Source organism: Argopecten irradians, chromosome 15 (genome assembly GCF_041381155.1).
Source record: "Argopecten irradians isolate NY chromosome 15, Ai_NY, whole genome shotgun sequence".
Lineage (NCBI taxonomy): Eukaryota > Metazoa > Mollusca > Bivalvia > Pectinida > Pectinidae > Argopecten > Argopecten irradians.
This window is the reverse complement of record NC_091148.1, coordinates 19,579,352-19,592,116: the sequence shown is the minus strand read 5'-3', so window position 1 is coordinate 19,592,116 and position 12,765 is coordinate 19,579,352. Positions and strand designations below refer to the sequence as shown.

The window sequence follows — 12,765 nt, the reverse complement described above, 5'->3', positions numbered from 1 at the left end:
AGAACATCATCTGGCAATATAAAATGTAAACAAACACATATGGAGTAGTTCTTTCCCATAAACGCTATTGGTCTATTTATTTTGTTTGGGGTATTACTAACACCCAAAATGGTGTTATAAAACGTTTATTGAAGGTGGTGAAGGAAACTGGAGTTCCAGAGGAAAAATCTATATGTTTCATATGGTCCTGGGATTTGTCTAATGTGGGATCCGAATTACCAACAACTATGGCGTGGAAGTATACGTGTAAAACGTCACACTCTTTGCCGTGGAAGTATACGTGTAAAACGTCACACTCTATGCCGTGGAAGTATACGTGTAAAACGCCACACTCTATGCCGTGGAAGTATACGTGTAAAACGTCACACTCTATGCCGTGGAAGTATACGTGTAAAACGTCACACTCTATGCCGTGGAAGTATACGTGTAAAACGTCACACTCTATGAAATCTGATGTAACATAGTTAAGTTCCGACGGAAGTGAAAGAAAGGGAAGTGACTCTATTCTAATAGATCAGAATACACTCTTTGAAGCGATTCGCCAACCTTTTCTCATCAGACACTTATGTGTAATAACAGCTTAAAGTGTAATAATGAGTTGAAAAACGCTCAACAAAAATTATGCACTAACAAAATGAATGTCACACTGGACATACATATAAAAAAACAATTGTTTCATTACGTTTGAGTTATTATCCTATACTCTTACATGTTTCTCCATGATTAAGGACCTTTGAAAAGGGACAGGATAGGGTAATATTAAAATGGAGTGTAATGCAGACAGACAAAAATGTTCTTAAATAACCTAAAATATGTTCTTTATGTTCGAATCGTGATTTCAGATGAGCTATTTTAAACACTGCCAAAACATGCTTTCAAAGAAAACGTCATAATTGCGTCTGGAATCCTTATAACGAGATGGCAAGTGACTTTAGGAATATAATTAGGGACATGAGGGAACTATTTGTAGTCTTATATAAGAAACGATGTACACTGGTGGTTCATCGAGAGAAGATGAATGATTTTGTATATTTGGCCGAATACCACGACTTAGCATATTTCGAAATTACCATTCGGACGAGCGAACAACACAATATGAGACAGAATGTTGGCTGCATAGGAATCACAGCCCAAATTTCCAAACGTTTATCTTGCCTGTTTTTATGTCGCTGCAGCAGCATGTTGTGAATGCTGTCAGGGCTGATGGTATAACCGTACTGGCTGACGTCAGTTCTCTTGTGCCCCGTGTACCTGCTGAGAGTATTACTTCTTTACCAAATGACTAAGCCATGTTTTTTTATTGTCGTTGCGTCATGATTTTAACAGCAATTTGGAGGAAACGATCACACTTTGCAAAAACTCCATATTACGAATCTTCAAGTTTGATTTTTCTTACCAATCTTACCATTAACACATACTTTTCAATAATTACCAAAGGTATTCAAGTTCGTTCTTATGAAAATAGCTCACTCTAATTCAATAAGATGTTCAGGATATGAAATTACATTTCCTTTCTAAATCCTTAAGCTTAGTCGAGAGAAAACAGAGCTACCAGAATTTGCCATAAGTACATTGATGATAGTTCTCTGTCAGTAGGTGATATAATGTATTAAAGAAAACTTTAATAGACCTTGAGTTTAATGGTCGCTATATGTTAGGAGATATTATAGAGGATAACCGACAATGAATCACTGCAGTGGTGAAACAGTTTTTGTTTTCTTTTTGAATCAGCAAAGATCTACCACGATTTATATTCATGGCTTATCTGTGTCTGTTGGTAAGGGCAGATCTGGAACATCATCGCGAGAGGACATTGAGAAAATTCATTATTAAACCTCATCATCTCCGCAGTTTTGATGTTCATATCATTTAAACTGATAACAGGCTTTATACCTCAGCGAAATTTAAAGTCTTTAAAATTTTAAATCATTTTTCGAAGCCGTATTGTTAGATAGATATTTGGGTATACCAACAACTTTAGTAACTACAGATTATATAGCTTTATATTAGTAACGCTTGATTTACTTGATGTATATCTACGATACCTTAAAATATTACTAATTAATAAGGAGTCAAAGGGGCATGGTAGGTACGTTACACCTCTTTATAGTATTTTAATTTTAGTTACACTTTACAAGGTAATAAACTAAGGGCATTTAAAAAGAATAAATATTTAAATGCCCTTACAACAGCTAATGTTACGAAGAAATATTAATCGTCACATTTATGACATCTTCGATACTCCAGGGGTTACTTTCACTGTCACTAAAAAGTTTCTGTAATGTCATAGTAAAACTGGAGTTAATTCAAGAGAAAAACTAACGGATCACAGACCAGTAGAAACGTACTTTGAAAATTACAGAGAGCAACGCTCAACTTTAAAGCCACAAAGCCAACCACAATGTACCATTATTCGATTCTTTTGATGTACATCGAACCACAGTTCATCCATTGTCTCAGACGGAGCCTTCAGTTTTGCTATGTTATAGTACAGGTATGTATATTTTGACAGTAAGAGCAGCACCTTGAGTGTCGAGGATGCATTGATGGGTAATAACGTATGCATCGTTCTGATATTTTAGAGTTACCTCCCTTCGTTTCACTCCGTCAGTACTGACATTCTGATCTATCATAGTTACTTCCCTTCGTTTCACTCCGTCAGTACTGACGGAATGGAATTAGGAAAGTAACTCTGATAGATCAGAACACGTATCTATTCGGAAAGGGGGCTGCAGTGGTCGGGTGGAAAATGTGCATTGACAGATTACTACTAGTCCCTCTCTATTGGTAGCGGTTTTGAAGTCCAGATGAGCAGTTGCCATAGACTCAATGTAGGTTGGTGTTTTTTTCTCTGGGCACTCACTCTTCAACCTATATATCTCTCGTCCATTTAATGATGTTTGTCTCTAAAATATATTATTTTAGAATAACATCAGAATAACGCCATACAGTAAACAAATGAAAATAAGATATCCTATCACAAATGATATTTGAATTATTTTAGTTTAAATAGTTAACCAAATGAAAAAAATGACACCATATATTGTAGTTTAACCTATGTTTATCCAACCGAATATTATATAAAGCAAATTTTATCGTCATTTAAATGACGTTTCTCCAATAAAATAATCGATTGCATTTTAATTTTCTCACATGGATCATGCTGATTTTGACAAGGCTGCACACATGACTAACAATCAACCACTACGACATAAAAACACTCACACAAAAAATGTCAATACTCCTAATATCTGACCTGCTTAGACGTCAGAATGTCGCGGAAACAAGCGCCCTCTATATTACAGCATCCGGCAATCAAATAGAGGTTGCATTTCAAACGTTCAAACACATACGCCCGTTAATAAACCGTAATCGATATCGACTGATTACGCAATTCCGGCACGGAAGTATTGAACCTTTTCGTTCGGCATGCATATCCTTAAATCCTCAAAAGGTGACTTCATAAACTAGTAATATAGGTTATATATTGGTTTTTTTTTTTTTTACAGATTATGACTTTTTAACAATATTTTTTATATGAAAGTTTTTGTTTATTTAGTGGAAGTTATCGACTTCTCCACAAATCATTGGTAATTTGATATAGCTTTTGTATATAATACTTCTGTGTATAAAAGTAAAGGTATTTTCTGAAAGGCAGTGCACATGTATTTAACTTAATTTGGTTTTTATGTTTCTAATATCGACATTGAAATCAAAGGAAATATCCTTATCTTGTGAGTTATATTTTCTACAATCGCAAAGCTTAACTTGAAATAACAAATACATGTTATATACTACACATACCGTGATGCTTTGATAGATTGTCTTTCATTTGGCAATGTCGTGGGAATCCTTTGCAACTACATTTTGCATAAGCGAAGGTCTTTAAAAGACTTAAAATAAATCTTAAAACTGTTTAACAAGAATATTTAACGACAGTAATAGTTGAAATTAAAACGATATAAATCTTAAACGAGTCTGGCCAAGTCTAAATATAGACCAAAGAAAAGGCTACTGTTCTTGTACAGGTTAAAAATGTCAATAAACATGCATATATTAATGATAATTGGTCACCTTTGATATTGGCCTGTCGAGTTAATTACAAATCTATGTAAATCACACAATTAAATAATACCGTTTGATTTCAAAATAGCTTTTACAATGACCTTTGACCTGAAGGTATGTAGGATAATACCGATATGGAAAATATATTTCATTCGTCGACAGTGACGAGATTTAAAGTTGTGACATGTTAATTAACCTAATGGTGACAGGCCCAAATTAAATAGAAAAGGTCAGACCGGGCGTCCATGTATAAAACAATGCGATATGGACGTAGCAATCAAATGAAGGTGTATCAACAAGGAGATATCGTCAGAGTGTGGTGCGATGTTAAGTTATTGGTGGAAAACTCTTACATTTAAGTGCAATACTAGAAATTTCGCATAAGTAAGTATATTTAAAGCCTGTTTTATGTAACCAAAATAGCAAATACGCGGAGGAAAACTAAGTGGAATACTACAGAAGCTATAGATTTATTTCGTTGCCTTTTAGACATGAAAATGTGGCACAACATTATACTATTGGTTTAATAGGAAACTAACAACTAAGAGCAATATTTGAGATTTCGCATTAAGTAAGTACATTTTTTTGTAACTGAAATATCGAATAAGCGAAGGAAAACAGCGTGGAATACTACAGAAGCTATATATTTACTTCGTTACCTTTTAGAAGAGAAACATTTTGTTACTCTTTATCGCGAGGGTAAATAGCTGTGAAAAATTCGCAAGCCGTGAAACCGCAAAATTGTGTTGCCGTAAATTGTTTTCTTCTACTTCAAGGCTTAGTACATCCTTACTTAGGTTTCCAGACGACAACCTTAACTATATAACTATGTTACATAGAAATCCTTAGATGTAAATTCCCTCCCTAGTAAATGAATAAGTTCTATAGTGAACTTCCCACTGATCAGGAAGCGAGGTTACTATTCAATGTTGACCATGGAAACCCGTTTAGTAGCTTTAATGAATCGATGCGTGAATGTGTTAATAATAACTGATTGGGCGGGACACTAGGGTAGCGAGGTGTGGGTTAATCAATGGTAGTGTCCTCGGAACACAATATGGTTATAGAGATTTGTCAGACTTAGAAAACTCTCTTAACCTCCTCACAAGGTCACACACAAATCTTTCACAATGGCAGATAGTATTTAAGGCCATAGTCCATTGAAATTACAACACACAAGGATGTTTTCTACTTAAATCTCAATCTGAATTAGTTGGATTTTATCTGTTCAAGTGGTGTCACATAGGAATATATATGAGTGGATCATTCACACATTCAACGTTTCAAATATGTACAAAATGTGATTGCAAACCCCCAGAACCACGCCTTTACCTTGCCAGGTAGTGAACTCAAAAGATAAACCATAACTTTTTATTTACTATAACCATTCATAAATAAAATTAAAATTTAACGTCAATAGTTTAGACCTCAAAATAGTATTGTATTATCTAATACGAAATGCACTACAGATGCAGGCTGTAAATGACTTCAATTAAGATCAAAACTGCATCATTATTTATTATCTTTGAGGTTCCACAATTTTACTAAATGAGCTTTAGATTAGTTTGTTACGAAGACATTATTCTGTTTCATTATTTTAGTTATGTTACATCTGCCTATTTAAAGTAACAAAATAAACTACAAATAACTAAAAGCGTATTTGCTGCCGCCAACCTCAGATAGTACATAACTACCTAAACACATCGACGGTTGCTTAAAGTAAATTACTGATGCTTCAAAACATCTATAACCCTGATACGATACAAGCACGTTTCCTTTGTCGTGTCAGAGGATGTTTCCTAGTGATGCAGTATTTAGCTTCTGTTTTACGAGGACTTCTATAAACCATACACTAATTGGCTGATTTAGGTGCGCATGAGTCCTATAAAGCATATCTCAGCTACGACAGGCCAGATCATTTAGTAACAGACCTCCCACAGTTGACGGAGACAATTTTCTTTCATACCTACGAGTGTAATACTGGCTGGTCCAGGGCAATACTCTCATGTCGCTTGAGGCTGTATTGCATGGCTACCCATGCAATAAAGCCTCGTGACGTCATGGCGTCAACAAAATTTCTATTTCCTCGGTAATATTTTAACATTTTTTTCACAAACTTGACTGGTTTTACTATAAAAGATGCAAACAACGGATATTTTGTTGAAAAAAATTGACTTTCAGCTGTGGATTTCTTCGAATTTATTTCAAAATGACGGGATATTATAGTTGTAAAATTGCAATAAAAAGTCGAGGTATGAAAGAAAAAAAATCTTTCATAAGTGGATATGAAGGATAGGGATATTTTGTGTTGACCCTCGCACGGTTTTACCTTTACGGGTAGAATATCCCTATCCTTCATATCCGCATATGAAAGAGTCTTATAATATTTGATACAATGGACATGATAGCTTGATATTAACTTATCAAATCTCTTTTGAGAATAAACAAAAATGAAACTCGGCAGCAGAATGGAGAATGGAAAAAAACTTGTACATAATGTGCACGACGAATTACACCGCAGTTGCTAGAAATCATGTGTTCTCATAAGATAACAACAAGTAAATATAAAAGTTGATTAAAACCCCAAAAAAGAGAGACGCAGAGCTCACAGTTTACTTTTGGTATGGTTACAGGTCATAATAATTTGCCAGGACAATAAGACACACGATATTGCTAGTACTACATAGTTCCTAATATTCGCGGGGTTTAGTTTTCTCTATTCTTTTTCGCAGATACACCCAAATTCGCGAAAATTTATATCCTGCGTAATTTATCAAGATTATTGTTATACATATAAGAGCCTTTCGTGTGAATGACGATTTCAAAGACTGTGTAATTGATAGTCACGAAAATAAGCATTCGCGAAAAAATTGTAAAAAGTAAATCGCAACAATAAACTATTGAGTAAATCTACAATGGATTTAAAAACATCGAGATTTAAAATTATATCAAAAATCAAAATCTTGAAAAAAAAACCCATGAAAATGTCATGTTATACATTATAATGTTTAATATTAAAGTTAAAGATGCTACACGTTGACGAATGTTGACAGAAATTAGTATTTTTCTTCTATCAAAAACATGAAAGCAGACGAATTAGTATTAATTTCTTTCAGTTAATTCATATAATTTCATATGTAGAATGAAAATGATAATTGCGCACACACAAAAGGAAAACAGTTTTTTTAAAAATAATTTTGTGTGTGAATAAGACAAAATTTACCTGAGAAAACACCAATTACAATTCATATCATGATTATCGTTTGTTCAATGTTGAAAGTGTATCATCTTCCAGGTCAGTAATATTTAAAGATGAAAACACAATAACATGCCTTTCAAAGATGAGATATGGTTAATAAAACCACACGTTTACCTGTTTATGGAAACCGATTTAGTATATATTTATCAATATGATTTAAATCGGCGACATATCATATGATAATAATCAAGCTCCAAGTGATGAAATTAAATATATGTCTATAAATGTTCAGGTTTACACTATCAGGTATTGTATTTACTCAAACATTGCCCATGTGCCTTAATCTATAGCCATCAATCCATTGACTTCAATCCATCGTTTTGCGAAACGATCCAATGGCTTCACAAATAAGTCTCCATCATGTTGAGATGGATTTATCCACTCATTCGTCGGCACAGTTAGTCCAGGACTACCGGAAGTTCAAGGACTTAACGCTGAGACAAATACTCATTGATCTAATATACCCGAGAGGTTGTTAATTCGAGGTTTTAATTGAATAACAATATTTTTATTTAATCTACAATAATTCCAACAATATTCTTCTTAATAATTAAGATTGGGAAGTCCTACGAACATAATTTATTATATACATTGTAGTTTATTTGTGTGTGTGATACTTGAATGCACTCGATTAGCTATCAATGGCTATGTCTAAATAGTTTCAAGGATTCGATCTTTAAAGATAAGTAGGCCAAATCGGCATTATGATTCCTAATAAAGAGATACAATTTCACCGGCGCCTATAAGTAAAATCACCCATGGACAACAATATCGATAGTTTGGATTCTAAATAAGTGTTCATTAAGTTTACTAGTCTTACTGTCTATGGTATTGATTCTGTTTACAATCATTATAACAAATGCCACTTTCCTATATATATGGTATAGAGCTTCCAATGAGTTACAGTACCTGTTATTTGAGGCTAATGTGGAGCAGTAGGTTGGTCGTTGTTTTACGAATTCATTTTTTCTCAAACATGAAAACTTCTAGAACTGGAAACCGAACGTAAGTAAAAAATATAAATAATCCTAATTGGGAATTAGTATTGTATCTAACTATGTATGTATATATTTTAAGTTAGTTGGTATTCATATATGATAAATATCTACGTTAATATTGGAAAATACTAAACGTATGTTAACAACTCAATCTCAGCTCATTTGGAGCACACAGTATTTAAAAAACAGAAAAGATTTTTTTATATGAAATAAATAAATAAATAAATAAATAAACCAAAAACAAACAAACAATTGAACGTTAAACATGTAAGAGTAAGAATAATGTTACGCTGAAACATTTACTTATAAAATGAAAAACCTCAAAAGTTATTGTAGAAAAAGTATGATGGCTATGTATTTGATCATACATCTCCTTATATGATCGGTGGCATGCTACCTTATTACCAGAACGCTAATAAGGATTTACTTTAGAGCAACTATACCATTGTATTTACATGCACAATCAATAAATTACTAGGGTTTTACTATCTCCGTCGCCAGTGATTGCTTGTAACAACAGATAAAATACCCTAAATGACCATCGATGGCGTTTTTGTCAAATATGAGTCTCTACTTTGAGCTCGAAGTCTTGGCATGTGGTCTACAGTAATAGGCTAACATCTTCATTCCTCGTTGTGTCCAAAGCTGCAATATCGTCTCGTCATAAAAGTCTTTCTAATGAGATTTTGAGATAAAAACAAATGAGTCTGTCGTACACTCAAGGTATATCCATAATCCTATGTGAGACATTTGTAAAATATCCTCCATCCAACCTCTCTAGCTTATATTAATACTTCGGACATTTATTTATATTTTGATGGCGAAACAATGACATTAAATGTCAGTCGTTTTCCCAGGAAATTCGGTCATCTTTTGAAGACGAGCACACACTATATTTCTTTATCTTTGATGAATCTCTAGATAATAAAAAGAAAAGTTCTTTAATGTATTGAAAGTCATATCGGATATTTCTATGGCACGCATGGGGAGTACATTATGCACATTGATCATATCGAATATTTCCAAGTAGGGGCAATAAATCAAGTTTGAATTAATTTGTACTTAATGTATATTGATTTATGATCGACGATGATTCCAATCATCCGAGAATGTTACCATATGAATAACCCAGACCGATTCTATTATTAATGTCCTTGTGCACTACCTGTGATCCTTAATTACAGGTAAAGTCAGCGTTAGTAATTAGACAATAATTAGTGTTAATTATGAGTGTTGCGTAGAAATGGAATGTAAATTATCACTGACAATGTCCTACCTGTAAAATAACATTCATACAATTTTCACGACGTGTCTTGATATATATGTACATAGTGTATTGAAGATGGTATTTCAGATTAATGCTATTTTTTGATTAGTAGAATTCTTAATTTTAGATGTAGTGATTTATGAAGACAAGAAACTTTATTGCACATTCCTCCTCTCTGCTTTCAATATGGAAACTGAAAATGCATGTTTTTACATTTTGGTATTAATTTGAAATTTTAATGAGGTTTGTGAGGTTAATTTTTATGAGTATAATTAGAAATAACGCGCAAGGTGTTATTTCGTTTTGTTTTGTTAATAGGTAAGAGATAATTAATGAAACTAAAATGAAGAAATTAAGCCATATCTACTGGATCCGACCATACATTTCTACTAAAAACAAAACTTTTGTAATTTTTAAATTGTAATTGTTTTATCACGTTTTGCAGGCGAAATCATGTCGTCACAAAAACAAGTTGGTTGACAATAAAAGCCAAAATAAAAAGCCATGATATTGATTTAAATAAATATTTAATGCATCACTTTTCCGTTGACAGATTGACCAATCAGAACAGTTCCCGACTAGGTGACACGGACGAACGGACACACATGAAAGTACAAATGCAAATGCTTCACCAACCACTCCTGTTCCACGATGATCAGGACTTCCATGATTACAAGATGAGAGATTATCATCGCCCCTCGTTAGACAGTATATCTGAAACCAACGATGATAACAACAATGAAAGCAGCAAAAACTGTAGTACCTCATCACTTTTAAATCCACTGATCACAATAACCGGATGTGACGCAGGTGATGATAACGGAAACGGAAGTGCAGCAAATACTTCTTCTTCTACGAACAATTTAGCCGGAAGTGATTCTGATCTCAGTCGTTTGAAGTTAACAGCTACGAGACTGCGGCTAGGGACAAGAAGGGCTAGTTATGTAGAATGGCGGGAAAAATACTTAGATCGCCCAAGACGGAGATCCAAACCGGATCTAAAATTAGATTTCGACGAAAATGGAAATGACAATGATAAACTCACAGATGAAAGAAAAGAAAGAATAAACGACGCATTGGAATGGTTGAGGACGGAATTAGTAAGTATCAGAATGAATAGACACGATGTCTCATTGAATGCTTCTTCTCCATAGAAAACATTACGGAAGGGTAGAGAGCAATCTTAAGTCATGTATATTTGAGCTCATGTATGTTGATTACTGGTAGAGAGAAAATCAAATTGGCAGCATTCGAAAAGGGATCGTCTCAAAAACGATTTTACGAATACTTTTATTTTGTTAAAATGTCAAACAAATATCTTTTATCTTGCATTGTCAGCTCTAGCTTTGTTAAAACCTGCCAATAAGAAATTTCGAGTTTACTAAGGCATGCTTATAATATTAAAAGTGATACCAAGACTAAATACAACTTTGCACCAAAGGTAATGATCAGACAAAGTTTAGTCACCGCTTGAAGTAGTTTGGCAATGAAAGATAGGTAATATTTACCGTCTAGAGAACAAAATTCAAATTCGAAAACAGTATGTTTCCACAATAACTATTTTTTACCTGTTTAAGTGAAAAAAAAGTATAAGAATGCTAAAGCGATGTTTTATATGTCACGAATATGTGTTTTCTATTTATTAATTTTCCTAAAGCATAAATAACCTGTTTTGAATTTTGTGTTTACTGATTTGGTGAGGCTTATGAAAACATGTATGGCGGCGACAAACTAAACATACTCGCCATTTGAAGAAAGATGTTACAATCCGGTACAATGGTATAATATACCGCGAAAGATATTCACGTTTTCATTTACATTTGATAACTATTTCAGGAGGAGATGCGTTCGCAAGACCAGGCATTGGCTAGGACGCTGCTCTCCTTACGTCACGACATCCATCAGCTGAAGCTTCAGAGGAGCTGTGACGCGCACAAGGACATGTTAGAGGAAGTGAAACTCGATATGGAGGACATGCAGGAAATACGGGACATTTCCGATAGTCCCTCGGACGTATTAGAAAACCCCTTCAAACATTTGGGAGTGACTCCTATGAATTTATCCGCGCGGAGATTTTCAATATTTTGATGTTCTGTTTATAGTTTAGTGGTTGGGAATTATTATCAGTAAATAATGGCGGATATAGATTTTTTGAAAAAAAACCTTCTTTTAATTCCTTTGTGGTTGAATCTACTACCGACAAGAATGTGAAGCCGATATTTCAAAATATTCAGACATATCTTGCACATAACCTTATTGGTCAAACTTTATGGGGTAAAACAATCTGATCAAAACCAGCTGTTCTAATACGCTTACGGTATGAAGATCGTAGAAAACCCAATATTGGGTCACGTCCAGCGCACGCGTATTTAAGAGCTGGTGTTAATCAGATTGGTGGAAAACAAATATGATCTATGATATATGCAACTTTTTTGAGTGATCGTCTTAAGTGCCTCTGTGTTCAATAGTGAGTCCTTATTCCTGGCGTCTTCAGTTTGATTTCAACGATATGGGATATGCTTTTGGAGCTGAATATTAGTGACATTATTACGCAATGTGTCATGGTTTCTTCCGTGGAACAATTTGATGTAAGTAGTGTAAAGACGCACCATTTCCATCGCATTGGAAACACTTCATATACTTAAATATTAGCTAGAGATCAATTTTAACCAACTATCTAAAATAAATAAATATACTGAAGCTTATCAAAACAATATGTTTTTTCTTTGTTTTGCCGAAATAATTGTTATGGAGATAAGCCGAAAACTGTACAATATGTATAGTTATAAGTGAGTTTCCTTGAAGAAATCTTTGACCACACTGTTGTTGTCTATGTTTGGCAGTTAATGAAACTTGCAATAATTGCAAACTAAAGCAAAACTCTTAGACTACTTTCTTGCTACATTTATCTGTATTTTGTAGATATTGAAATTTGCTAAAAAATGTTATAATTGCTAATTCCAGCAAATTTCTTTGACTACATTATTGTAATATGTAATTTATAATTAATGCGATTTGCTAAAAATTGCAATATGGAGAACTCTAATTGAAGCGTGAATAGATTTAAACTTATGGCAAGAGATATTCATACACGTTCGGGAGAGAGAGCGGAAGTTAAGAACGACAACTCTAGAATTTGTTCTGTTCTATTGTTGAATAAAATAATCCAAACTTGA

The 12,765-nt window shown here is 33.7% G+C and overlaps 1 protein-coding gene across 1 annotated transcript in view; it reads left to right on the top strand.

Annotated features, from left to right (window-relative positions):
* LOC138308525 (protein FAM167B-like) overlaps positions 1-12,765 on the top strand; it is a 55,990-nt gene extending 43,225 nt beyond the window's left edge. The window contains exons 3-4 of the mRNA XM_069249541.1: positions 10,143-10,689; positions 11,426-12,765. Coding sequence (XP_069105642.1) covers positions 10,195-10,689; positions 11,426-11,677 — 747 coding nt within the window. The 5' untranslated portion in view covers positions 10,143-10,194 and the 3' untranslated portion in view covers positions 11,678-12,765. The remainder of the gene's footprint in view (positions 1-10,142; positions 10,690-11,425) is intronic.